Raw genomic sequence first — 27,414 nt, 5'->3', positions numbered from 1 at the left:
CTGCTTTTCCCACCAGCTCCTTCCCAATCGGATCAGCGAGTCCTTCTGAATATTCATAACGTGGGATTTGTCTCTGTTCACACGACTGCCACCGGGCTGGAAGGTGTGTGCCCGTGCAGAGGGGGAAATGGGGTTAATCTGTTCGATGCTGGCAGCACGGGGCTGAGCAGGACGTGTTCAGTGCAAGCATTAATTCTTGTGTCTGAACGTGCCTTCTCCATCGTGTCTGCTGTCTGGGGAGAAGCTGGAAGAACAGTTTCCCTATCAGCTTCTGCACTGATTCCCTGTCAGCAGGGGACGTGTGTGCGCTGGGTCTGTGCGAGTGGGATTTCAGGGTGCTGATGCCTCTGGGCTTAACAAATAACTCCGCTGTGCTTTCCTCCCTGCCAGCGTTTGGAGCAGTGATCCAGCTGGCTCTGCGTGTGCTGGGGTCCGGCAGGAATCCTGCAGCCAGCTCCTGCCAGGAGGGAGCTTTGGGGCTGCAGGCTCGCGTGCCATCGCCCCAGCTGCCAGCTTTGGTGCTGGACCCACTGCAGGAGCTGCTTCAGTGGGTAGCAGGCAGCAGCTCTTGGCCTGAATTTTAACAGGGCAGATCCTGCGACCAGTGAGGCTTTCAGAAAAGGGGCCTGATGCTGGGCTGACCAAGCCGTGAGTCAGGCTGCCTCCTTCAGGTCTTTATTCTCTGCAGGTCGAGGCCCAGGGCTTATGGATTTGTTATTGAAGGGAGCAAAATTGTTAGCTTGGCAAACCAGGGTAACCTCATTCAGAGCCACTGAAAGCGTGCTAAGCGTGTTGCTGGAGGCAGGGCAGTGCGAATGAGGGGGCTAAAGTAGCTGGGGTTTCCAACAATTAATTATTGAGTGGTTTGCTGGAGATTCTTTCTCGTGATCATAATTCATTCCCTATTGTAGATGCCGTATAGATCTACAATTTTTTTTTGAAGTTCAGTATTTTACACCCCGAGGGCCTCAAACAAAAATGAACTGGGAAATGAGAGCACGTTTCAGCATCCTGCCTCCTCAGAGCTTTCTCTCTCCTTTCCCACCCCTGCACCAGGCTCCTGCTCCGGCGTGGGTTGCAGATGTGGCCAACCCCGCGTGCCGTGGGTGGCAGAACAGCTGTCACAGAAGGGCTGCCTCACTGCCCAACAAATGAGGACATCAAGAGCCCAATTAAGAGGCTGGAGTTGCCCCCCGGTGACCCGAGCAGAGCATTCAGTGCTTTGGAGTGAGGCTGGCCTGTTTGGATGAATAAGCGCTCCTGTTCGTGCAGAAAAAATCCTTCCCCCAGCTCTAATTAGCTGCTCCTTTCCTTTTTTCTTCTGTGAGTACAGAGGGGCTGTAATTGCAATGAAATCTCAACAAGGTGGAAGTTGAGCTTGCAGCTGACGGAGGTGATCTTGGTGCAGGTGGGGTGCTCAGCAGCCCGGCTCTTGGACTTGTTTTCCGTGTTTCCTTGCTGGATCTTCGCTTTTGCTGTTGTCAGTTTGGCTCTTCCTTACTCTGGTTTGTCTGTTTCCTCCAACAGAGTGACTAAAGAAGTGGACGCAACCTCAAAAGAAGCGAAATCTTTTCTGAAGCAGCAGGAGAAGCGGCAGTCGTCGGCTCCAGCTTCCCTCCCAACAGTCTCTGGGTGAGTCTGTGGCTTCTCTGCCCAGTATGGACCTTTAGCAAGAGATGTGGCACTCCAGTCAGCACTGCAGGCTCTGCCCTGTGATATTTTAAGCTATTGGATGTTTGTTTCCTGCGGGATTTCAGTGGGAGCAGAACTGAGCCTGGAAGGGGTGATGATCTGTGGGGAGGGAGGCGCGCTGTGAGTCCCAGTGACTCACTTCATAGGTGCAGACTTGAATTTCTCAATCCTCATAAATCCTTCATCCCAGTAAGGAAATGTTGTTTTCAATGTCTTGAGCAGCGTGATGGAACTGGAGGTAGCCCAGGAACATGCCTGAGGTTGCCTGCAGTTCCTTTGAAAGGTGCTTCCGTGGACCATAAAAAGCCACAACGGGCTGGGCTGTGACTTACAAACTTTGGGGGAGTGAATGAGACGTGTTTCTGCCTCTCCGATGTTCTCCAGTGCCATTACAGCATGGATTTGATGCTGCTTGTTCGGGCTCTGGCACATAATTAAGAGATTATGATGCTGCTTGTCAGAGATACAAAGGGGTCAGGTCTGGGCCTCTGACGTGTCACTGTGCTTCGTGGTGAGCTTGGGAGATCGCGAGCTTCTCGGCAGCGGGGGAGCTGCCTCTCTCCCAACAATGATTTTTATTAAGTCAGCCATCTGCATTTAGAGCTGAAAGACATAAGCTGGGTACGGGCTGGTCACGGAGACACAAGGCCCTTCAAATACCTACATTGTCCTTCCCATCTGCTGCAGAGCCATTCCCCGGCGTGATTTCAGGCTGCCTTTCCCCGAGATAGGGCCTGATTCACTCCCTGCAGCTGGATTGTCACTCGTGCCTCCAGCTCGTAGCTACATCAGGGTGGCGAGAGCACAGCGTGCGGCGTGTGCGTGACTTAGCAGCTGCTGTTCCTGCGATGAATGAACAAACAGATGAGTGTAGCTTGGCTCCTGCTCTCTGTGCCACACGACGGTTTGTCCCTGCAGAGCTGGCTGGTTTTAACCGAAGTGGCGTGGGGGCGTTGTGCTGGAGAGCCTTGCTTTGGGCTGGATCAGTGTTCCTGCTTCGTTTTGGCCAGCCACAGAGGGGGTGCAGGTGGCAGCTCTGTGCCCTGCTGGCCCTCGGGTCTCTCCAAACCCCTCTCGGTCCCCCCGGCGATCTCCCCGCTGCTCTGAGTGCAGGCAGGCTTGGTGGCTCACTCAGAGAGCCCTTATTAGCCTTAATTAGGTTGTCATTCAGCTTGCCAGCACCTGATGTCACCGTGACTGTCGCTTGCCCAGAATATGAGGCTGCCTGGCTTGCTGAGGGCTGTGGATTTTGCCTTCCTTCAGAGCAGCCTGCCCTGCTGCTGAATATGCTGGAGGTGGTGTGGTGACGCTACGGCAGAGGTGTCACCTCGGTGCGAGGAGCTCACCAGTGCTCTAGAAGGTACAGCAGGTGATTCTGGGGCAGCCTGGCAGCGTGTGTCCTCTGTCTGGAAGCTTTCCACCTTCAAATAGTACCTGAGGGACGTCTCTGAGCCTGCCAGAAAACATGATGCTTCCAGCCGGGAAGCTAACTGGGGTATTTTCAGGTGAGAAAACTATTGCCAGGCTTGCGGTGCTTTTTAAAACCAACTGCAGGTCCCTTATGCTAAGAAAATGCCACAGGTTTGAGGTGCTGAGCTATTGTCCAAGCCCTGACTTTGCTCCCCTTGGAGCTGCAAGGCCTGGTGGGGGGAAGGACGGAGCCCAGCGTGTCCTGCTGGTTTTTTACTGGTGTCCTTTGGCTACGTGCAGTACAGACGTGGGAGGATGGATGTGTTTCTCCCTTGTGCATAGAGATGGAGTCCCCGTCAGGGTCAGCATCACCAGCAGGCACCGCAATGCACATAATCAGGGATCCTGCATGTGCCTGTGGACATCCACAGTTCAGTGAGCCGATGTCAGCCTCCAGGAGCTTTGTGTCAACTGTAATAAAACAAAAAAAGTAAATAAACCTCACCCTGCGTACAGGGGGTTGAACAGCTCCGAGCTGCTTCCCCATCTGCCTTTTCCTCCTGTACCTTGCAAGCAGCTCGCATTATTTCTGGGTGCACCCAGCCTGCCCCGTATTTATTGAATTTCCTTTCTCTAAACAGGCAGAAGCAATCCAGGAAAGCGGCGGTCACCGAGCTAAACATCCGGCGCCGCATCCCCGCGCTGCAAACCCTCGCAGCTCACTGGTGCGGGGCCGGGATGTTTGGGGCTGAAAGTGCATTTCCTCAATGTGCTGAACGGCCCCACCGGATGCGCTATAAAAAGCCGGCTCGTAAGGGACGTGGGGGTGGCTGGAGGGGACCAAGTGAAACACTTGGCTGTAATTAAAGCCAGGAATACGAAACATCCCACCCAGTTCTCGCAGCAGGCTTTGCTGGAGAGGTCAGAAGCCCTCGGTTCCCAGGGCCCTGGTGGTTTCCCAGCCTCCTGACGATTCCCATCGTGTCCTCTCGTGGCACCAAGCTCTCAGAGCACTGTGGCAGCTGGCCTGGTACTCACAAACCTTGCCAGTGTGTGTGTCTTAGGGCCTGTTTCCCATCCTTGTCACCACTCCTGAGCATTTTGGAGGCAGCGAGAGCAGCTCCTGGCCATCAGTGTGTGATCCAACAGCTCGACGGGCAGCCCTGGTGCTCTGAGAGCTGCTTCCTGCTGCTAGTAATCCTGCTTTGCAACACCCTGCTATAGCTCAAGTAAATGAGAGCCTCCACGTAGCTTAACTGCAAAATGGCTGTGTGCACGTACGTGTGTGTGCGTGACACTGGGAGGAGGGTGAGTGAGGCTGGGAGGCACCCACGGAGGTTTGGGTCCTCCTGCTCAGTCCTCGCTTCTTTTCGAAGCACGGGGACCTCACCTAGGGAATGGGGGTTCTGTGCAATCACGAAAATGCGCGAGATGAAAGGAAAAAAGTGCTACTGGGGGATCTTACTTGAGATCCCCCTCTAGGCAGCTGTTTCTACGCGGCCTGAACAGGAGCCAGGATGAAAAAGGGAGGTTTAGCACTGGCTTTGTTCTCGCGTTCGCTCATTACCGAAACCGCTTGTAATTAAACGTGGACTTGCTCGCTCAGCCCAGCTGTTGCTTCTCTGTCTGATCCTGCCTGGAATTACAGCGGTGGATGCGTGACCTCCTGGGCCTCTTCACGCCTTGCAGCCTGGTAGAAACGCAGGGTGAAATCTGACTGAAGTGAGCAGCGCTGCTCCCACGGCTTTCGGTAGGTTTGGTGCTTGGTCCGTGAGGGTTTGGACCTCAGTGCAAGAGCTGGCAGCAGGAGCAGTGCACGAGAGCTCTGCCCCAGAGACAAATGCTTGCCCTGAGCAAAGAGAGCAAGATAACCTCCAGCCGTGAGTGCTTTATTCCTCTAATCTCCAACAGGGCAGCTCACGTAGGCTGGCCGTTAAATGATGTGCAAAGCTTCAGGGCTTTGCTTTTGGAAGTCATTTACTGTGCGGCGTGCTACTGTTGGAGCAGGGGGATTTCGGCAGGAAGACATCTGTGCGTGGCTCCTCTCCCAGCTCATGTGCGGGAGGAGAAGTGGTGGCAGTCCTGGTGGGAGGAGACGGATGGGTCAGCTCCTTGCACTGTCCTTGGAGGACCTTGAGCCTGTTTGCAGCATCTGACTCCTTAATGTAATTTGGAAGCTACGCTTCCCCTCGAGCCTGGCTGCTTCTAGAGGTTGCTTTGCATCCGAAGCTTTTCTTGCAAAAGATTCTCTTTCTGCATGACCTGGCTGGAGCTAACTGGGTCCCTTTGCTGTGTCTAACACCGGTTCCTTGGGATCTGAAACGGGCACTGGTGAGGCAGGCACAGGCTCTTCGGGTTCTCCGAACCTCAGGTGATCTTGAGCCAGTGCAGCAGCACTCGTGCCTCCGGGGAGCAGCTTCATTTCACAGCAGCCCCTGAGGCCTTTTTCCTTCAGAAAGCAGGAATTTGCATTCCAATTCCAGCTCAGCACCAACTGGTTACTTAGCAAAAACTTGCACGTTTTACATGTAGGGGCTGAACTTGGATGCAAATAAAGCAAATAATCACGACCTTCTGGGTAGCTGGAGGTGTTGTATTTTTTTAAATAGTCACTGGAGCAGCTGAATGGCTCTGTTCTTGGTAGGGATTTCAGTCGTCAGCTTCCTCGTGCGCTTCCCTTGCTGTGCTCCAGAGAGTGCTGTTCTCTCAGACCGAGAAGTCCCAGCCCCTTGCACTGCAGCCAAACGTCTGGACGTGAGTAGTACACGGCATATTTCTCTGTGCACAACAGGATGAACCAGCCAGGGGCAATATTCGTGTGCCCTAGAGCTAGTTCCACTTATTTCCTATTCATATACTTTGGTTGTCAAAGATTAAATGTGGCAGTAGCTGCTCCAAGTGAACAATTTCTCTTTAGGTCTTAAATCCTTTTTTTTTTTTTTTTTTGGTTTGATTTAATTATTCCCTGTGTCTGTCCACTGGTTCATGCAAATCCACTCGGAATCAATGCAGTAATGAGGCTGTGTGCTTTTTTGGAGTACTTTGGCCTATTTGCAAGGTGGACTGGGATTAATTACCCCGTGGGGATCAGCGTGGCAAGGTGCTTGCGTGTGCAGGGAAAGGGAAGCTTGGAAATTTGGAAAACGATGGCTGGGTCGCTGTGGAAGAGAAGGGTCCTCTTCTTCCTCCTCCTCCTCCACAAACCCACGCCGATTGCCACACGCCTGTGCGTTAGGATTGCCAAACGCCCTCACCCTCTGGGATCTCGTGGAGCCAGTCCCGTACCCGATGTCCCAGACCGAAAGCGAAACGTGCGCCACACATCCTCCTCGCAAATAGTTTCCCAGGAGCAGTCTGTGCTCGTTCTCAGGCAGAGTGAGTCAACGCCGTCTGCCCCGGCCTCTGGTTTGCAGCAGAAATGAATGAGATCTCTAGCTCCAGCCCCTGCTGTCCTGCAGCCTTGATATGCCAGCACGTGTGCGGATGGTTTTGCTCGGGGTGATGGCATCGTGTTGGAAAAAAGTCCAGTGGTGCCCGTACGGCTCCGTGCCGTGCTTCAGCCCTCAGTCTTGATGTGGCTGAGCTGAATCCCTGGGCTGGACTAACTGGGATCAGCTGTTTCTTTTTTTTTTTTTCCAGCCTTGCTGGAGGTTCAGCAGAAAGGAATGTCAGCTATTTGAGGACTTAGACTCCCTAAAGCATCTGTCTTATAAAATACAAACAACCCCCCACCAGAGCGGGGCCTTTGATAGTTTCCCCAATGAAAGTCGTGGGGCCGTTTTCCCTTAGGGCAGCGCAGGTTTTTATGAGGCTTATTTTCATTTGCTTTCATCTCTTAGATCACGAGCGTTTTCTCCTTCTCCCTCTGTGAAAATGATTGAGGAAATTAACTGCTAATGGGGAACGAAGCCAGCTGTATTTGTATTCCAGGCCCCTCGCAAGGTTACGGAGGGAAGCCCCCACACCTTCCCCTGTTAGCCGCGGTCTGGCTGCAATGAGGTGAGAGGGGAAGCCTTTTTTTTAAGGTTAAAGCTTGGGACTGGAGGTGGATCCTGTTCCCAGCTGCCCCATGGCTTGGGGGGGAGCCTACCAAGCAGATTGTTTCCACTCCTGCCTTCTTTTGCTTTTATCGTGCCTCCTTGCGCATTAACCGAGCTGCACCACGTCCCTCCGGCGGCTCCCCCGTAGCAGATGCTTGTGTTGGTTACATCAGCTTGCTTTCCCACACTCCCTTTCCTTGCTTTTTCCCATGTCAACAAAAAAAAAAGTGCAGCTGAGCCGTTCTTCATTAAAAAGGAGCCAGCTAAGTTGGGCTGGAGGGGGGCAGTCGGTGGCAGGGAGCACCCTGCTTTCGGGCAATGCTGCTGGTGGCTTCATTCATGGAAAATCCCATACTGGTGGCTCCATTCATGGAAAAATCAGCAGAGCAATATTTTCCAGCGGGTTTGTTAGCTAAAACTTTGATCTGCTGCTGGGTTGTCAGCCTCGTGCAGGGCTAGGCTTAGAAAACAGGCAAGCCCAGGCTGGCTCGCTGGGGATCAAGACGTGAAGTCGAGCAATTAGGATTAAATGGGAAAGTTACCGACTCAAAGTGCTGGCTCTGGGCCTTAAAGGAGGTGTTGGTGTGAATGTGAGCTCTCGAAGGGAGCGATAACCCCTCCGGTTGGCAGCACTCCCTGCAACTGTTCCTCTGGTTGTTTCCAGAGCGGTCCCTGAGCGAGCGTGGCCGTGCCAGCCGGGGGGTTCCTCCTCCGGGTTCTGGTTTGGGGGCTGGCTTGCACTTCAGCTCTTGCAGTCCTGGTGTGGAGGTGAGGAAGCTCCCAGATTTTCACTCCCCTCACTCCTGTCTTGTAGCCCAGAGCCTCGAGGATCTGGTGCACGGGCTGAGCAGAAAGGGCACCTTGAACAAGCTGCAGGCTGTCTGGGGCTCTCCGGAGTGCTCTAATCCGCTCTGCCAAGCCGTGGAGTGCTTCACTTCCCTATCTGCGGAGTTTCAAAGCCTTCCCGGTGTGTTGGGCTGCTGCCCGGTCGGCTTTGCCCTAGAGCCCTTGGCACTGCGCTCTGCGGAGCGAGCACGGTCCTGGGGACACCAAGGGACCCCCTGCCTGGGCTGATAACGGGGCTGCGCTCTCTCCAGGTGCCCAAGGGTGCTGGTTCTCCCCAGGGCAGGGAGCTGAGGAACCTGATTTATTTAATGCCTGCTGGAGACCACTCATTTTTCTAGGAATCCCCAAGAAAGACGCATTTTGTGCCCTCTCTTTTTGGTCTTTTCGTAGCGTCTCCCACCCGTTATCAGCAAAGGTAGATAAAGGGCTCTTTGACCTGCTCCCAGCAGCAGCTTTGATGCCCTTTTGGGAGCTGCACTCCAGTGCTGTTGCTGTAAGCCCCCAGGCAGCCGGTGGACAATGCAGATGTCTGTTCATCGCCAGCCCGCCCGGGCTGAGAACAATGATGGTATTTCTTGAAGTAACAAGTCCTGGGCATGTGCAGTGTTGGGCTGTAGCACGATTTTATTTTTTTTTTTTTCTTTAAGCTGCAGGGAGGCTCGAGAGCAGCAGGCCGGGTTGGAACAACCCCGAATGCAATCGTAGGAGAAATTTCCACCTTCCTGATGGCTGCAAAACCCAGGGAGAAAGCAAATGGCTGGTGTTCAGGTGCTGCCTGTTGTGCCTTGTGGCTGAGTAAGCCCACGGCGTGCGTCACTGCTTGGAGGTGGGTGGGCTGCCTGCTCACCAGCAGGGAGGGGGTTAAAGCCAACCCGCAGCAGGAGCTGGCTGATTGCAGCTCGTGGCTGTCCTAAAGCCGGTGGGAATTCAGCCCAAGGCTTCGTCTCCCCCTGCCCCCCTTCCTGCTGCTGGAGGCAGGCAAACCCTCCTGGCTCCCCGGGAGCTGCCGCGGCCAGCACGGCGAAGCGTTGTGGAAAAGGAGAGGCGTAAGCGAATGCAAGCTGAGATTTATTAAACTTTCTTGGGAGAGCACCGAAAGAGTCTTTTTTCTTTTTCTGGCGTGGCCGTGCCGTTTCCTTCCAGGAGGGCTGCTACGCAGCGTGCCTGCCTCTTCAGCTGTGACCTGCAGATTGCTCCTCGCAGGAAGCCTGGCGAAGCAGCTGGTGTGCACGATAGCCCCGACTCCCCCGGGACGGGTACGCGGGGACGTCCTTGGCTTGGCCATGCCCTCCGGATGACGCACGGCAAGTTGCTTAGGCCAGAACCCACAGAGGTGTTTAGGCTCTTAGTCCTGTCCCTCACTTAAATCCAAGGAGGTTTCAGGTGCTTTTTTTGTGTATTTTGCCCCCGGATTTGTGACATTTAAAGTGCTGCCGTGCCAATACACGTGTGAATTCCCAGAGGTGGAGGCTCCTTTGTGCAGCACCTGGCACGCTGCTCCGCACCAGGCCACAACGGCTCCTGCAGCACCCACCCCGCTGCCAGGGCCTCCGTCCTGCCCTGTAACACACATTTTGCGTTAGAGAAGTGCTGAACAGTGCAGGGCCTCTTGTGCAGCGTTCGCTTTAAGCTCGGCACCGTCGTGGTGTTTTTCCTAATGTGTAAAATCCCTTCTCCCTCCCTGCTGTTTGCAATAACCCTTTGGAAAGCTGGACTGGCTCTCTGCTGGCTCTCCACTTCCTCCCCGCTCACACGCGCGCGCTGGAGAGCCTCGCCAGCACTGTTTGGCTGTTTGCGTTGTGGGGGATTTTTTTTTTTTTTCCTACTTTCCCAAGTCAAAGGAGAGCATGCAGCCTTTGTTTTGGAAACAAAACAACTTACAGAGAATTACATGGTCTCTGCAAAGGGATCAGTGCGAGACAGGTCGTGTGCTTTGGGCTGGCTATGAAGACTCTATGTGATAGCTGTCTCCTTCCTTGCTGTAGGGTTTTGTGACCGTTGTGTTTTAGCAGGAGCTCTTACAACCAACCAAACAGAAGTGCTGTGACTGCAGGGCAAGGTATGACCCCCTCAGTCAGCTTTGATTCCTTGCTGCTCTGCGTTGTGCCAGCTGTCCGTGCTGTGTGGTGCTCAGCTGCTGAAGTCACCTGAAATGAACGTCCAGTCTGATGCCCGTAAGCAAATACACCAGTGTCCTCTCTGGCCGTGGGATTTCTGGCCGTTCTCCTCCTTTAGGAGGCGGTGAGATCATGCTGGCAGGACCCAGAACGTAAATCCATGTGGGCTCTGCCCCAGGCTGGGAAAAACCTGGAGCACGGCGGCATCCCGGGGCTGCAAACCCCGGCAGAAGTTGGCACATCCCCGGCACGCGCTCGTCTTTGTGCCAGAGCTGCTGCTTTGTCTGCTGCGGGATGCGCCGGGGAGGGGCTGGATATCAGCCACTGCCGCTATAAGCCTCAAGTCTTTGCATCAAACTTACAAACAAAGCATCCTGGGGTGGTCCTGGAAACTCCCAAGTAATGCTCCATGCAGGATTCCCAAAGCAAAGCTTTCAGTCCTTCTTGCTCTGCTTTTCCTCCCCGTTTTGCACCTCCTGTGCTGCGGGCAAGCCCCAGGGGCTCAGCCCTGGCAGCGTGAGCCCTGTCGGCTTCCAGCAGTCGGATTCCCAGGCAGACACCAAGGTTTGAGGGTGCTGTAGGTTACAGCTACATGGAGTACACGGGAAAATCTGCATGTTGTGAAGGGTTTTTATTGTCTGTGCTGTAAGAAGAGGAGGAAGATCTGAGCCCCTCGTGCCGCTGGAAGCCCCAGGAGCTCAGGAGCTGGGGACTTGGTGGGCTCCATCCTAACCCCTGTGTCGGGATGGGGCCTGAATCAGCTCGTTTATTTCTTAGCCAGTACAAGTGCAGGGTCCCAAGTCATTCAAGAAGGTTATTTGGAGGCAGCTCCCTGCCTGGAACAAGAGGAGGGCTTTGAGCGCGGTCCAGTCCCATCCACGCTGGCAGACTAAACCATCACAGACTTCTTTAGCCTGAAGCAGCTTTGGACAGCATGCACGGGACCACGGCGCCTTTACGAGCCCACCCTGGCTCCTTCTGCTGATCTGTGTTGAGGAGCAATGAGAAAAACACAAATCCCTGGAAAACACAACCCCCCGGCACCCTTTCTTTGCCTGTGCTTTGCAGGAGGCACTCCAGCACCATTCTCTTCAGCAACCGAGCAGAAATAGCGGGTTTGGGGTGTTTGCTGGTGGTTACTGGGATAGGTGGAAATGTTTGGCACTGTCCTGGTTGTGTACCCCAGAGATTTCAACTAAAATCTCTGCCAGGGTGAAGGCCAGCAACGCTGCTGAGTTCATCTGGCCCCAGCTCCAGCACGGCACGCTTCTCCCAGTGCCAAACCTTGGTGTGCCCTCAGGACTTTACCCAGTCCTGGAGACCTTGAGAAGTGAAGGATCCTTCCCGTTCTTCGAGGATAATTAACTGCAGCAGCTAATTGTTGAGCAAACTGTTTGAACCGGTTAAAAATACACCAGAGCTGCCCAGAATCCGGCAAATTGGTTGCGCTCTGCTCCCGTGGCCTGGATTTCGATGTCGCTAGGACTTGGCTGTGTTTGCTGCTGCTTAATCAGAGTCTGCTGCTGCCCTCCCACTCTCCCTAGGTCTGCCTCCGGATCCGAGGATGCACAGTGGCTGATTTATGGCACTTCCCAGCTTAACCAAGGGCAAACTGCAGAGCCATATATCTGCGTGTGAGCGAGCTTTCTTCCTCGTACACGGAGATAAGCGCCGGGGTGGGTACCAGCAGGCTGGCCACTGCGTCAGCACAGCCCTTTCTGCGCGTGCACCTTGAGCCTGGGTTGTGCGTGTGTGTTTTTTTTTTAAAAACTTTATTTGCCGTCGGTGATAAACCCGGATCCACGGCCTGTGCTGAAAGGAAAAGGGCCTGTTGATTTTTAAATGCTGATACCAATACAGCAGGGCTGTGGCTGTGACGGTCTGGGAAGCCTTCAAGCATTGGCTCAGAGCTTTTGCTGAATGCCACGGGGATCTCGGTGTTGTGCACAATAAAAGAAAGCGCTAACGTGCTTCAGATGCAGGAAGAATGGACGGGGTCCTCCTGGGTGCACGGGCTGTGGAATTGTAGGGCTGGGAATGGGAACAGAAAGATAGAGGAAAGAATGAGCCTTAGGAAAAGGCCCCCTGGCAGAGAGTTTCTTATTTACTTTGATTTGTGATGTAACTGAGAGGAAAGCAGCTGCCCAGAAATCCAGGCGCCTATGGATTGATTGCTGTGGAGGAAAAGGTGAAGACCCTGTTCCTTGGAAATGCTCAGGCGTGGCGAGCTGGATGTGGTAGGTCGTGGTAATCGCAGTGCCTCTGCTCTGAGAGGGCTGCGTGGTTCTGCTGGGGGCTCCTCGTCAGCTCATCAAGGCCAGCAGTCGTCCAGAAGGCACAGTGAGGGCTGAGAAACTCCCTGTAAAACAGCTTCCAGCGCTAAGCTCATCTCTCCCAGCCTTGTAGGACTCGGAGCCCCAGGCAGCACTGATCTGCACTGGGAACGCTTGGGGTTTCTTGCCCTGGCTCCAGCACGGGACCCCTCGAGTGGCTTGTGCGTGCCATGGAGCCCACAGAGCGTACCTGCTGCTGCTTCTTGGAGGGCTTGAAAACAAAAGCATGGCTCTGTGCAGGCTGAGCCGTGCTGCTTCCAAACCCGTGCTGCTCTGTGCCTCGCTGTGCCAGCTCCAACCAGCTCTCCCAGAGCTGGATTTGCTGGGCAGTGCCTGCTTCCTCAGGGATTGCAGCCCCCTTCCTCTCCTGCTGGAGACAGAGAGATGCTGGGTGCTTTTTTTTAACTTCTGCAGGCTGTTCTGGTCTAGGGCATAGCTCCTGCTGGGAGGAATATTGGAAATAGGGGTGGTGTTGACGTGGGTGGCAGAGGCTGGGGCTTGTCTGGGCAGGAGGAAGCTGTGCAGGAGAGGACCCCGCTCTGGTCCTGTGCTGGAGAGGTCTCAGCACCTCGAGCACCGGGTGGAAGGACGTGGTCAGGGGTTGGTGTGCGTGTGCTGTGGGAAGGAAAAGCCCGGTGGGGGAAAAGGAAAAGAAAAGAAAGGAAAAAAGAAGGAAAGGAAAAGAAAAGAGCTTATAAAGCTCTATTGTAATCTCATGTAAGTAAGCAAACTATGCTGAGAGTACTGGGGGTGACAAGCCAGTCTGTTAATTCAGCTGAAGTTTCGCTTAATGTGGGGGGACTAAATGAAAGGAAGTGGCTTAGGGTTGAAGGAAAACAACACATTTTGTGTCCCAATAGGGCATCTCTGCCGTCACCTGCATGCTAGTGCTGGCGGTCTCTGCGCACCCAGACCCCGTGATAGCACTTCCCTCAGCTTTTTAATTAAACAGAGGCTTTGGTTTCATACGTTTCTTCCTAGATTTCCTCAAAGCTCTTATGTTCATCCCCTCGGAGCCAGTTCAGCTTCTCCTGGTAGATTACAGCCTGCTGGAAAACACAGAGCACATTGTGAAGCCCGAGGCAGAAGCTGACTCAGCAATCCTTCCCGTTCAGGCCGCTGCTGTTCATGGAACAGGAGGTTGGGTTTAAAATACCCCTGCCAAAAATACTGCTGCTCTAACAGAACTGGTGCCCGTTTTATTAGCTGTCACGGTGTCCTTTAACTTAGGTTACGTTTTTTCTTGTTCAAGAATCTCAGCCTTCTAGTGCCTTAACATAAACACTCTGGAAGAGAGGATTTTCCTCTTACGTGCTGGAATAATTCTGTTTTTTTTCTTTCCATGGAAGGGTTTGGGATTTCCTCTCCAGATCTCTGGAGAAAGGCCATGTCCTAGACGCAGTTTGTGTTGTAGCTTGTGGTGGTTTGTGTCCTTAAAGGGTTTAAACTCATGAAAGCTGAAGTCCTGGGAGCCTCCAGGGAGGTGGATGGGCATCGCTTACGGCATGAGGAGTGTTTGTAGAGAAAGTGGCTTTGGAGGAGGTGACCGTGGAGCAGCGCTGCACGCGACGGCGGAGGGAACGGTGGGTGCCTGTCCTTCCCAGAAATACACCCGAGTGCCATTTTTCCACTTGGTGGGGATTAAAAAGTTACACAGGCTCGGCCTAGTTTCATTAATGGATTTAAAACAGGCCTTGGCAGAAAGCAGCCAAGCACATCAGGAATGGAACAGAAAATATTCCTCCCGAGTCCAAGAGCCTGGAAACTGCCTCTCGCACCAACTAGAGCAAGCGACAAACGCTGTTCTTGCTGTAATCTGAAATCTTTCTTCTCCCTCCCCCACATCCATCGTGTGCACGAGTGCTCAGGCTGTTTATTAGCAAATTTAAAGCCCCAGGCACAGGACTATTGTGGAATCGCCCTAGGACTGCTGCGCTGGAGGAGGGACGTGTTGCATTAAAAGGTACTTACTGAAGCAGCTGAATTCGGTTCCTTGATTGCCTTGGCTGCAGCTCGAGGTGCTTATTCCTGTTTCCTCCTGTTAACCCTTATCCCTTCCCCAGTCTGCTCTGCGTTTCTGGCAGGTGATGATTATCTCTGAAGGAGCTGACAGCTCTGGTAAGCTCAAATGCTGCCGGAGCCCTGACACGCACAGGTTGGCTTTGGCTGTTTGGGAAGAAAAGGTTGCAGGGAACCTGGGCGACGTGAAGGGTGTCCTGGTGGGAGCACCGAGCACTGCCCAAACCCAGCGTGGGGATGCCTTCCTCCTATGTGAAGACTGCAGGGATGTCAGGCTGGTTGCTCAGGATGCATTTCTCAGTTACACCGTGTTCAAGGTTGGGATAACTCTGCCATGCAGCCTACTGCAGAACATCAAGACCAGGTGATGGAAAAAGAGGTATATTCCACCCTAATTAAGGTCTTGGAGGAAAATCTCATGTATGGTGTTTCAACAGCTAGTACTAGGATGAAATTAATTTCACAAAAGGCCCTATTTTAACTCCTTAATGTTTGATAGAGACAAAATTCTTTGTGGTTGAAGTCTGGAGGAGTCCTACCTCTTGCATCCAGGGGTCACTACTTCCATATGGAGCTAGAGCTGGGCTATTGTGGTTTGGTACGGATAGGTGTGAGCTATGAAAGTTGTTTTTCTAACGTGCTGTGACTCTGCTCGCTTCCCCGCCCTCAGACTGCATCTGTACGCTTCAAAATAGGAGGAGGAAGAGGGCAGAGAAAGAACAAAGGCTCGTCGTACAAATGGAAGGAAACCAGGGGAACTCGGGAGGAAGCGGACAGTGCGAAACACAAAACGGTCCAGCTGCGCTCAGCGCGTGGGGATGCCTTGGGCTGGGCGTTCAGAGAGGCAGAGCTCGAGCCCTGCATTGTGGAGCTCCACTTTCCTTTGGGTCAGTCACCTATTGAGCCACCTAACAATGTCCATTATGTGCGGGAGCTTGTTTATGCCCCGTGCTGGAGCTTGCTACCTCTATTCACAGTGTCCTCCTTGCGGAGGGGCCGGGCCCGGCTCCGTTTTGCTGTCGGATGCTTGGTGCCCGCTCAGAGCAAGCACCTCGGTCGTGCTCTTACATCTCCCTCGTGGTGGCAAGATGCCCAAGGAGAGCATCTGCTGATGAAAGCACTGTTTGTTCTTGGTTCGCTGATAGCAAACGTCTCCTTCCCCTCTGTCCTTCGAAGGAAAAAAAAAAAAGAATGTAGCAGCAAGAGGAGGGTCGCTGCCTTCCCGGAGCTGTAGTGCTTAAATCCATCCCCTGGGGCAGCCTGGAGAGGTGAGGCCAGAGGTGTGCTGGGGCTTGGTGGCAGTGAATTTGGGGGCACTGGGTGGACCTGCTGCAGAAGAGGTGGGGCTGTCAGCCCACGAGAGAGCTCGGCTTGGGTTTGCTCTGCAAAGAAAGCAGCTGGCCCAGGTTCAATGTATGAGGAAATCCCCTTGAGATGCTCCATACACTCCCTGTGGGGCTCAGGGCAGCAGCTGCAGGAGTGCCTGAGCTTGCTCCGTGCTGGAGATACCCACTGCGGCCGTGGGCAGCCTGAGGTTTTCTCCCTGCTGCTTGGAAACAGCTCCCAGCCCCAAAATACACCATGAGTTGTCGGATCACGTGGCTGCGCCGTCACCCTGATGAATTTAAGAGCCGAAGTGCAGCTTTTGGGTTAGCAGGCATCACAAAAGGTCGGGCTCGGCCTCAGCCCGCGGCTTTCCGCAGGAGGACGTCCCTCCTGCTGAGGGAGGTGCTCTTCCTTTCACCCAGCCCACAGCAAGGCAGCTGTGAGCGCTGATTGAAAGCTCTCGAGCTCGAAATAACGCACACGCTTGGCTGGGAGAGTAATTTGGTCGTCGGAGCAAGTCCGAGCAGGCAGTGGTGTTTCTCCTGGTGCTTAGAGGAAGAAAAGCGTTGTGGCGACTCGCTTCCTCGGGCGCACGCCCTTGTTTAACCAGCACTCGTTCAGCCAGAGTCGCTTAGCAGCTTTTAAGGCATTTCTTTAGGAAAATAAAAATGAGGTCTGTGTGTGCAGGGAAACATCTGTCATCCTTCTGAGCAGGGAGCGCAGCGAGCGCCGTCCCTGGAGCACGTGGGAGAGCCCCGGGTTCTCACTGCAGCCCTGCCAGTTCCTCACAGAGAACAGAGCTGGCATCAAAAGGTGAAAGTGGTTTAGCACTGCATTCAGAAAGTCAAAGTGTGCCTCTCTGAAGCCTCTTTGAAGCCGTGGACGTGTGTGCAGCGCATGACACGCAAGGAGGGGTTTAGTTCGTGGGTGCACTCCAGAAGTTGTGCTGCTTTTCCAGTCAAGCCCTTTTAATCGCCCTAAGTTTAGCGCCCAGAAAGCTGGGCTGCACCCACACTGTCCTTGCAGTAAGAAGTGAGGAGGAGAGCACTTAAATGGGGAAAAAAAAATAGAAGCTACGACGCAGCTGGATTATGTTGGACTTGTCACTGCTTTTAATATTCCTCGCCAGGCACAGCGATCAAACTTGGTCGTTTTTAAGCAAAATAAGCCTTAGTCCTCAGCAGCTTCTGTCTGGGTACATGAAAGGGAGGAGTGAGCCCACAGCTGCTGAAAGCAGATCTCAATTGCTTAGATTTCACTAGGTATTTAAAGATTAGGTCCAGGCATGGAGGATAAAACAGTTTTTTCTTCATCTTTTAATAAGAAACTTGCATTTGCAGATAGGAAAAAGACCAAAGGCTGCAGCCTCTAACACGCTCCTCGCTTCTCCGCTGCTTCCTCTGAGCGGGGTGGGGTGGGGAATGCGTGGAGATCCTACAGGGAATAAAACCACGTCCCTCCTGGGCTCCTGCTCACCACAGCCCTGCCCCAGTTCCCAAAATTGATGGGTAAGGATTTGTCGTGCCGGAGTTCTCATGACGTAGCCTCGCTCGCTATGTAGGAGACCGAGCGGCGTACGTGGGAATTAAATATATGGGGCTCTGCACGCTGCAGATGGGAACAACAAAGGGCAGGAAGATCTCTCTGCTTCGTGCCTGTAATGCGAGAGGCTTTGAAAGATCCCGTAGCCATTTGTTTTTGCTGTCTCCACTGAGTACCAAACCCTTTTGGGAAGGGACACCAAAAAGGAAAAGAGTTGGGAGACATTTTTCCAGCTGTCCGTGTTTAAAAATGTGGGAGGGGGAGAAAGGCGTGGGTCCCAGCCTCAAGCAGAGCCAGCAGCTTTCCTGTCCCCTCGGAGGGAGCAGAGATGTTCTCCTCGCAGCAGCTCTGCTCCCAGAAATGAGCAGCAAGAAGCTTGCATCTGCCTGGGCAGGGCGTGAGCAGTTCCCACCCAGGCTTCTCGGGAGCAGCCTGAGATGTTTAACGCCCTCCTGCCAGCCCAGCCGCTCGTCCTCACGCAGGTTGGAACAAGCCGGGGAGTTGCTTCAAGGGGATTTGGGGGTTGTGTGGTGTAAAAAGCCTCGCTGACAGCTTGGGATGCCTTTTCCTTGGGGGCTGGAGGGGGGATGTAGGCAGCTCTGGCTGCCCTGGGGGAGCTGGGCGAGCGGCCCTGATGCTGCAAACCAGGAACCACCTCCAGCTGTGGTCCCTCTGCTCCTCCAGAGTTTCAGAAGAAGCGCTCGGCGCTTCCCACATCTCGCCCAACCAAACGTGCGAGGTCAGGAAGCCAGCAGGGAAATTCTGCCTCATCCTCGTGAAGCAGAGGAGCCAGGTAAAATAAACACTCGCCTTCTGAAGTGGTTACCGGGGATTGCACCGATGCAGGCTTCCCCCCCTGCCCTGTTCTCCGAGGAGCTGAACGCAGCTGGGTCTGCTCGGGTCGGCGCCCCACCTGGGAGATGCTCCTGGAGGGGTTTGCTGCGAGGGAGAAGAAAACCAAAGGGGATTTTTGTTCGTAGCATAAGAATCCCGCTTCTAAGCTGTGCCTTCAGGCCTGTAGTTAAACGGCGAGGGCTGTCAGTTTGTCTTCCAGCAGAATTTACTCTGAGTCGCCGTGTTTAAGCGAGGCAGTGTTGTGAAAAGGGGCTGCCTCGGGTGGCAGTGTCACTCTGCAGCCTTTTGCCACTGAGAATTGATCTCACTCAGCTTTGCTGCTGATAAAGGGTGTTGGGACAGTCGTGCTGTTCAGATGTTCTTGCTTAGCTGCTGTTAGGTCTGTCCAGAGGCAGTGTGGGAATGATAACAGAGGAGAAAGTACGCTTTGGTTTCTTCTTGCACTTTGTCACCAGGCTTGCTATTGAGCCTCTCTGTATTCCCCTTGCTCTCAAGCAACTCCCCTTGCAGCAGAGTAAGTCAGGGTCCCCAGGGTGGGTTTCAGCACACAGAGCAGTTTGTGGTAACCCACAAGCTTGGAGGAACCCAAATTTGACTTGCAGACCCATTCATATTGCCTCCGCCGTGCCGCTGCATGACCCAGAGGAGCGTTTTCCTGGAATCCTGGGATTTCTGCGTTGTCACCGTGCCACTATTGACAGCGTCCACAGCACGCTCTTGCTCCTCAGGGCTGCACAGTGAGCTGCTTCTGTTCCAGGGGCACAACGTGGGCATTCAGAGCCCGGGGGCTGTGTTAAGCCTTGGTTCTGGTTGCTGAAACCCTGAGGAGAGGGGCTGGGTGCCGAGCACCGGCGGCACCAACCTTTCCATCCGACCCTCCGGGCTGGGTTGCAGCTGAGCATCTGGGTTGAGTCTCACTGCAGATCCCCGGGGTTGTCCTGGATTGAACGAGCTGCTGATCTAAAATATTTAGTGTTTTTCTCCCAACCCTCAAGTCCTGGGCCAGGTAAGGACCTCAGCCTTCGAGTAGAGAAAGCAAAGTTCCTGCTCTGGTGGCTTTTCAACTACCCTCAGCTGGAGGGGTGCGGAGGCCGACTCAGGACTTGGGAGCCCTGGAGCTGGCGGGCGCAGAGAAGTGCCCGCGTGCTCCTGGTTACACCGCTGGGCCTGTGCCTGTGACACTGGGGTTTGTGCTCTGCTTCGCTGCTGGCTGCAAGCACGTGGCTGATGGAGGTGGCCTGCCCCGGGCTGAAACGTGCCTGGTGCCAATACGTAACACGGTGCAGATCTGCCTCTCGTTAGCTGTTTCCTTCTCCCATGCGGTCCTACGGGGCTTGGATATCCAAATCCCCCAGGGGGGAGGCTGCTGGGGGGCTGTAATTTGCCCCGTTTTCATCTCATGTTGAGAGGCGATGCTTTGTAGGGAGGCGGTTGGGTTTTTTCTTTTGGCTCCTTTTTAGTCTAAAGAAATCTTGTTATTATCCAGGATCTCTGTCCTGGTTCTTACACGAGATTGGGGTGAAACTCTTACACGTGTCCCCGTCTTCCCAGGTAAGGATTTTGTCTGCAGTGAGTTTTATCTCCGAAGAGCACATCCCTGCTAATTGACCACTAAACGAGGTTGCTTGCTGAGGTGCACAGACTCACCATTTGGATCCTGTAGGGAACAGCGCCCTGAGCAGCTGCACGCAGGGCACTTAACCACAACCTGCCTCAAACACCAGGCTCCCACCCTCGGCTATTAAGGAGCCGATGTTTTGGGTTGAGAAACAAACCTTTGGGGTAGAGGCGCTGAGCATTTTGGGTTGAGAAACGAACCTTTGGGGATAGGGGGGCCGAGCGGCGGTGCTTTTTTTTCTGAACTGGTAACGTTGCAGACAACAAAGGCTGCTCTTTCAGCTCGAAGGCAGACTTGAAAGCGGCGCAGGCTGGAGCCACGTCTCGGTGCCGGAGGTTTCCAGGCCCTGCGCGTGTTTCCGCACGTCCCCCAGCAGCGCTCAGGCACCTACCTGGCCGCGCATCCTTTGTCCCACTTGCTGCGCCTACGAGTAATGGGTGTTTGTGTTTACCCAGCTTGGAAAAATCTGAGCCCCGAGGGATTCCGGCTTCCTTTTGTGTTATGAAACCGCTGGAGCCGAGAGCCAGCTGAAGAAGCGCTCCTTGCTCGCAGAGATTTCGTTTCCAGCGAGGGTTTTGGAGGCGCCCTGCTCGGTGCTGCTGAGGAAGGAAGGCTGCTCCTGCTGCCTGCAAGATAGCAGCAGCTCTGGGAAGGGCTGGACGGAAGGAGGGGCTAGCTGTGAGCAGGGGCAGGCTTCTTCCTTCCCTCTCCAAATCCTGCTCTGGTTTGTTCGCCCAGCACCCCCCTGGCCCTGGGAGGTCGGGGCACCCTGCCCGGGGCGTGGGGAGGGCTCGGATTGCTTGGCTGCTTCCCCCCCCCGTCCCAGTTGGTTGTTAGACATCATCCAAAAGCCTTAATACCACCCAGCAGGCTGGAAATGGGGAGGAGGACGAGGCTGCCGCTTGCTCTGCTGCTCTGGAGCCGCTGCAGTTGGTGTTTTATTGCTGCCATTAAACCTGGCCGAGGGCAGGGAGGGGGGAATGTGGCTAATGCGCAACACCTGCCCCCGACAAATGCCCCAGCCACCAGAGACCCGGCGGTAATTTTGTAAATCACGAGCAGGTTTTCAGCCTTCCCAGGAAGAAATGAGGGCTTTTGAATGCTAGCCACTGAGCGGCCTAAATTACTGATCCAGCAGATTAATCTATAAATGGGGGTAGGGTTAGAAAAAGCCGGTGGGGAGCGGCGCGTGGTGCGAGGTGACTGGTTCAGTGCTCGCTCTCTGCCTCTGGCTGCTCTGACCTGACAAACACCGCAGCCACTCGCACGTGTTCTGGTGAAATACATCTGAAATACATCATTGAATCGAGCTCTGGCTGAGCCTCTCTCCAGGAGAGAGGGCTGCTGCGTGCAGCAACACGCAGGCGAGTGGGAGACGGGGTAAGGAGGGGCGCCTACAGCCCCAGGGTTTCTGTCCGAGCCTGGTGTGCGCTCAGAGGGCTGGAGCTGCCACCTCGGGCAGAGGTGATGTTGCAGGATGTCTGCCTGCGGGCTTCGGTGGCCTTTTATTCGGGAGGGGAGAGGCGGGAGGTGGCTTCCTTTGCAGCAGCCAGGGTAAAAGAGGCTTTTAACGCAGCCCAAATCCTGCAGCTGCTGACTAAGTTAAAAAAAGAAGCGCTGGCACTCTGTCCTCCTGGGGCAGAGCCTTTTCCAGCTCTTTTCCATGACCCAGGGATGCGAGCCATCCCTTCTGGGCTTTTTTTTTTTTTTTTTTTTTTTTCCTTTGTGCCACTTTCTCAGAGGAGAGCAGTGTGAGAGCTTCTTCCCTTGGCAAGGCTCTCACCCCGCTCGGGCTTCTGCGCGTGCAGAGATGGGTCAGGCTGGGACTGGAAGGAAAAGGGTCCCAGAAGCGTAGCAGCAACGTCCTGGAGGGGGGTTGCTGAGGTTTTGTTTGGTGCTGCCTCCTCAAGCCTCTAATTACAGACCCTGGAGAGGAGAAATTCAAAAACAGAGATAAGGAGGTGCAGCTCTGTAGGATTTAGGCTTTCCTCTGGGCTTTTTGCTAGTGGTGTGGGTGCCCCAAAGGCTTTCACCAGGACCCCATCCAGGAGCATCACCAAGGAGCTGTGCCAGGGAAATGGTCTGAAGAAAGGGATGGATCAACCTTCACCAGCAGGTCTGATTTGTAATTAAAAACAAAACAAAAACAACCACCAGCTAGAGGGTGATGTTCAGGGGACTGCCCAGATTGAGTCAAAGGGGGTTCTGCTGGCCTGGGGCAGGTCACAAATGGCTGGAAATTGGGCTGAAAAAGGGACAGAAAAGCGATGAATTGACACGGCAATGTGCAGAGGGCAGCAGCCATGGTGATAATCCCCAAACCCACCGCCCTTCTTGCTCGAGAATGGGATGCAGCGCCTTGCGTGGAGGAATCGGTGCTACGGGGGACAGAGCCCTGTGTCACGGAGCGCCGAGCTGGCCACCTGCGAGGTTCAGAGGTGATGTTATTTCCTCAGCACACAGATGAAACACTTCACGGGCTGTCCCGTGCCCCTCGGAGCCCTGGGGGTCACTGAATTTCAGCCGGGACGCGCTCTGGGGGCAGCAGGCGCTGGGGTTGTGGCGGTTCCCCAAGCGCAGGCTGTGGAGCTGCAGCCTGCGTTTTCCAAAGAGGCATCCACAATGGAAAGCCTTAAATTGGGGAGCCACCACATCCTTTGGGAAGCCGTTCCCATGGTTAATGCGTTTACCACGGACCGGTTCCAGATCCCCCAAGGAGCTCGAGGCCTCCCCTGGCAGCGTGCCCGCCTCGCTCAGTGCCGCTGCGCCGCTCGCTGCCCCCGGAGACAAAAGCCGGGCTACGAAGGGGCCGAGTGACCTGCTGGAGGTCAGATGGGAGAGCTGGGGACCCAAACGAAGCTGCTGGCTCCGGCTGAGAGCATGGGAAGCGTCAGTCCCTGCGCTCAGCAGTGGCTGCCGTTGTCTCCTCGGCGGATGATGCACGCGGGGAGCGCGGCCATGCCCTCAGCAGCTGGTGGGTCACACACGATTTGGGAAAAGGCCCTGGCATCCTCCCAGGCAGAGGCTGTGGGACACTCAGCAGTGAATTCCAGAGACGCTGTGTCACCAAAAGCCTGGCCCTGCATGTTGGGGGCTGTGGTCCCCAAGTCCCACCAGCGCTCTGGTTCCCGAGCGGCTTTGGGTAGGTGGATGGTGGCTGCGAAAGCCGCAGCTCCGTTCAGGAGCATCCCGGCTGCCCTGGGGGGGACAAAAAGGGGAGTTTGTCACCCGTGGGCCTCCATCAGGAAGGTGACAACTGGGGTTGTGGCTGGGAGAGCTCAGCTGGCCGCAGGCTCTGCCTCTTGGGACTGGAAACCTAAATCTGTTTGCAGGGGAGAGGAAGGGCAGCGCCTCCAAGCAGCGGCCGCCAACACTGGAAGGCACTCAGAGGTAGCAGGCCTTCAAAACGCTTCAGTAAAACCCTGGGGGAAAAAAAGAAACACAAGATAATCTTATTTTGTCCTCTTCTGTACCTTTTGGGCTCTCTGCTTTGCCTTTGGGTTGTCACCGGGCCGTTTTTGCAGCCTTAGGGGGTTGTATTTGAAGAGGAAAGCGCGCCCTTCCACCAGCCAGCTTTTTATTGCTTGCTTTCTCCTGGGGTTGGGCTTGAGGCCTTGTGTGCAAACATCTCTAAAGGTTGTAGGGTGCTTCCCTCCACTCCTTGCCCCCCGAAATACCTCCTTTGATCTGGATCCTCTCACCCTGCGCTGGAGCAGGGGAGCAGGTAACCGACTGAAGCCCCGGCGGAGCCGCCCTTCCCCAAAGCAATTAAAGGTGCTCCAGCCCTAATTCTTGTTTTACGGCTGCTCCTAGCAGTGCCCAAACGCTTATTGTCCCCCGTAGCCCCACGTGCTGCCAGGACAGGCTTTCCAGGGGCCGATAATAGATGATATTGGTGCTCTTTCTTTCCTTGCACGACACAGCAAAGCAGCTGCTGCGCCGGGCGGCTCGTGTTGGTTACTCATTACAGCGCCGGGGCTGTGCCAGCCCTGCCGTTTGCTCACCTCCCCCTTGAATTTCCTGGGAACTTTCCCCTGCCCCGAGCTTGGCAAACATTTGCTGGTGGCAGGCGGTGTGTTTGTTCTGCCCGGGGACTTAAAGCTGGCGGATTAATCGCTGAGGGCGCAGGGGGACCCTCCCCGCTCCTCTCCTGGTTTTCTCTCCTCGTTTTCATCAAAGCCTGGAGGCCGAGGGGCTGAGCAGGGAACCCAGGGGCTCCTGCCTGGCAGGGGGGGCTGGGGGCCGTGTTCTCAGGCTGGTGGGGCTGTCAGAGCCGCCTCCCACCCTAAAGAGACCCGGGAATCGCCCCAGCTGCTCCGCCGTCCCCGCTCATTCACTGGAAATCCCGTTAGCGCTGGAACAATTCCATTAGCAGCACTGCTCGGGCACAGGTTTTTGGTTTTTTTTTGTTTTTTTTTTCCTCCGCCGATTAAAGCGGAGTCCCCACAGCAGGCTGGGGGCTCCTCGGAAGGGAGACATTCCCCGCGTAGCTCGGGGCTGCTCAGCGCCGAAATCCCAAACAAAAGCTCCGCTGTCAGACAAAGGAGAAGGCAGCGAGCCTCCCAAGGCAGGCAGGCAGAATTCCTCCTCGGCTTGCCAGCGATTTCTTCCGAACCGTGCTTTTTTTTTTAAGGCTTGGTCTCCGATTCAAAGCCGCGTCGTTTCGCAGAGCGAGATGTCGACCTTTTTAAGGTCCCACGGTGAGCTAATTTCAGTGCCGCCGGTTGCAGCGGCTCTGAGCGTTCTCAAACAAATGCCTTTTAAGATAAAAAATGGCCTGTGCTTGGTCCCAGCCCAGAGCTGTGGTCGGGGCTGTTTTAATTTGAAACGTCTCAGCTCAACCCGGTGAGGTCAGAGGGAGCTGCAAACATCTGAAAGGCAAGGCACGCGTCTGGGGGTGCCCAGACACGGGCACAGCACGGGGTTTGGGGTGATGCCTGTGTGTTTTTCTAGCATGAAGGATTTTAATGATAATTCTCAGTATTTTCTCCCCCCCTCAGCTATCACAAGCCCAGCTTCACCAGGTTTTTGCACATCATCATGAGCAGGAACCTCGAAGCACACGGAGAGCTCGCCCAGGGGCTGGTCAGCGTGCAGAAGGTGCAGTCGGGTGTGTGCTGCTGGGTCTGCGGGGTCTCTGCTGTCCCCAGACCTGACCCCATCGGTGTTCCCAAGTGGCCAGCGCATTAGGGGAGCCTGCTGGAGGAACAGCCTCTGTGTTGTGCTGGAGGGGAGCCAGCCCCGGCTCCACAATGCCACCCTGCGAGGCTCTGCTGGCACAGAGGGGCCTTGTGCCACCCCGGCCTCGTCCCCAATGCTGCCCTGCACCCCCGGCTCCCCCTTCTGTTGTTGACAGCCAGGCCCGAGGAAAATACGGGGCTTCCTCCAGCTCCTGGAGGCAGCAGCGCCTTCACAAAGGCTCCGGGCCCCAGCAGGAAGCCGCGGTCCCTTCCCTAACGAGGTTTTCCTGCCGATAAGGGGACCGGCAGGTCGGGGGCCCTGGCGGAGCCAGCGAGATCCCCAGGGGCTGCGTGGGGCTCGGATATGTCCCCCCGAGCCTCCCAGATGGGAACCCACCCCCTGCTCCCCTGCCTGCCCCTCCGGGGTGCTTGTGGGGTGCTGCCTGTTCAGGGAAAGGCTGGGTGGGCACGGCACCCCCTTGTCCCTGCCCTCGGTGTACGGTTCCGCAGGGCGAGGAAAAGGGGAAGAGCTGGGTGCTTTTAGGGTCTGGAGAGGACGAAGAGCCGTGTCACCTCCCCGGGGGACGTCCCTGCAAGCTGGCACCAGGCGTCCTGCAGCAGCCTGCTCCCTCCAGCCGGAGCTTTGGGAGCAAACGCCACGCGCTGCCCCTCGTGCCACGCGCCCAGCTTCCTCCTGCCAGCGTTCCCAGTCCTGCATTGGGGCGGGAGGCTGGGAGAAGGGCACGGAGCTGGTACGGGGGCTGCCAGCCTGGCTCCTGCAGGCCTTCCCTGTGGCACAGCTCGGGAATGGCTGGGGGACCCAACAGGAGGATGGCAGGACAGGCAATCCATGGTGCAGCGGGCAAAAATCATCCCCTGGTTCAAACCGAGGCATTCACTGGCCGCGGCGCTGCCCAGCTGTGGTTAGCTCGTATGAGAACCATTTCCTGCCGCTGAGGAAACTATGCAGCTGCACGGCAGCTCGGGGCAGGGGCAGACGGGAGCGTTTGCAAACCCTTTTGTGCTCCTCTCCCCGCCGAGGGGCCGGTTCTCACCTGCATCCCCACGTCAGCGCGGTTGGGGTGACCCCGTGTCTGCGCAGCGCTCGCCGGTTGTGGGTTGGGGAGGGCAGGCGGGTGCTCGGCCAGGTGGGGACAGCCGGGAGCCCTTATAATGCAGGTGGGTGACTGCTCGCTGTGAGATTTGGCCTTGCCCTTGGTGAGGGCAGAGTGCTGAGAAGGCCAGGGGCTCGGGAAAGCCAAGACTTGATGGTGAGCGTGGTGCTTTCAGGGCTGCCTGGCTCAAGCTGCCACCGTTGGGCACTCCATGACGGGAGGGAGGCAGCAGGGAAATGTTTGGTGTTACAGCTCGTGTTTGGGTTGGGTTCTTCTGCTGGGAACCAGAGGGCTGGGCACAAAATTGTCTCCGCTCCAGGAGGTGCAAAAACCCGTGAGGAGGGCAGAGAAGGTGATCCGCCTGCTCTGTGGTGCTGTCGTCTCCACCACGTAGCTGCAGGGTGTGCAGGATGCCCCGTGGGATCAGCATCACCCAAACAAACGGGCTGCTCACCTGCGGCATCCCCAGCTCCTCGTGGGCAGAACAGGTTAATTAGCCACGCTGCCTAACGGGGCTGGGGGCCTGTGCTTCATTTTTTTGGGGAAAAAACAATCATCTCGCTCACAAACGTGGTTCGTGCCCAGCACTGACTGTGCTCTTAGGTGTTGGCTCACGCCGTCTCCCAAAAATGCTCCTTGGCAAGAAGCAGGGTGTTGGCTGAGCAGCAGCCACAGCCTATTTTGTGCTCGCTGTTGGCTTCGTATGGATTGGGTCCCTCCTAAAATACGGAGAGCAGGCAGAAGCACTCCTGCTAGAGAGGTCGTTATCCACGAGGAGCATCTGAGGAGCAGCAGCACGGGGTCTGCAGTCTGTGTGCTCCCGAGGAGCCAGCAGAAACAGCAGCAGAGGGCTTCAGAGCCCAAAAAAGGGGAGAGCAGGAGCTGGGGATGCTGCTGGCTCCTTGGCCAGTCTGTGGGCACCCATGGGGTGAGGGGGGCTGCAGTGTCACCGTGCATCCTGCCACCTGACCCTGCTGGCCTCGCCTTCAGGCCATGGGTTTGGTCTGGTTTGGCCAACTGGAGCTTGGCCAGCTGCTGGCTGCTCTCCGGGGGTGTTGCACAAAGACAGAAGAAGGACCTGGGAGGTCCCTCCCAGGCGTCAGTCCTCAAGGTGCCGCGCGGGGACGTCCAAGACGCGCGGTGCCAAAGGCTGGTGCATGGAGCATGCTGCTGGGTCAGCAGTGGAGTCCCCATGGCCATGTGGACGTGGCACTGAGGAACGTGGCTTAGGACAGGATGAAAGTTGGCCTTGGGGATGCTGAAGATCTTCTCCACGATTCTACAAAACGTATGAGCCCACCGGAGGACCGGCACGGACCGG

At 55.5% G+C, this 27,414-nt stretch overlaps 2 protein-coding genes across 5 annotated transcripts in view; both read left to right on the top strand.

The window, feature by feature from the left end:
- CFDP1 (craniofacial development protein 1) overlaps nt 1–27,414 on the top strand; it is a 49,656-nt gene that overhangs the window by 14,204 nt on the left and 8,038 nt on the right. The window contains exon 5 of the mRNA XM_084533514.1: nt 1,528–1,632. Coding sequence (XP_084389640.1) covers nt 1,528–1,632 — 105 coding nt within the window. The remainder of the gene's footprint in view (nt 1–1,527; nt 1,633–27,414) is intronic.
- LOC311443401 (uncharacterized protein) overlaps nt 1,640–27,414 on the top strand; it is a 29,161-nt gene continuing 3,386 nt past the window's right edge. Inside the window, exons 1-3 of one of the 4 annotated variants that reach the window (XM_084533513.1) lie at nt 1,640–3,197; nt 3,445–3,592; nt 3,744–4,852. The gene's annotated coding sequence lies outside the window, so the exon portion shown is untranslated. Of the gene's footprint in view, nt 3,593–3,743; nt 4,853–27,414 lie in introns of all 4 variants that reach the window. The other 3 variants (XM_084533512.1, XM_084533511.1, XM_084533510.1) reach the window with 3 other exon arrangements.

Source organism: Aythya ferina (genome assembly GCF_964211825.1).
Source record: "Aythya ferina genome assembly, chromosome: 12".
NCBI lineage: Eukaryota > Metazoa > Chordata > Aves > Anseriformes > Anatidae > Aythya > Aythya ferina.
The sequence above is the reverse complement of the archived record's forward strand: the minus strand, read 5'-3'. Positions and strand labels throughout refer to the sequence as shown.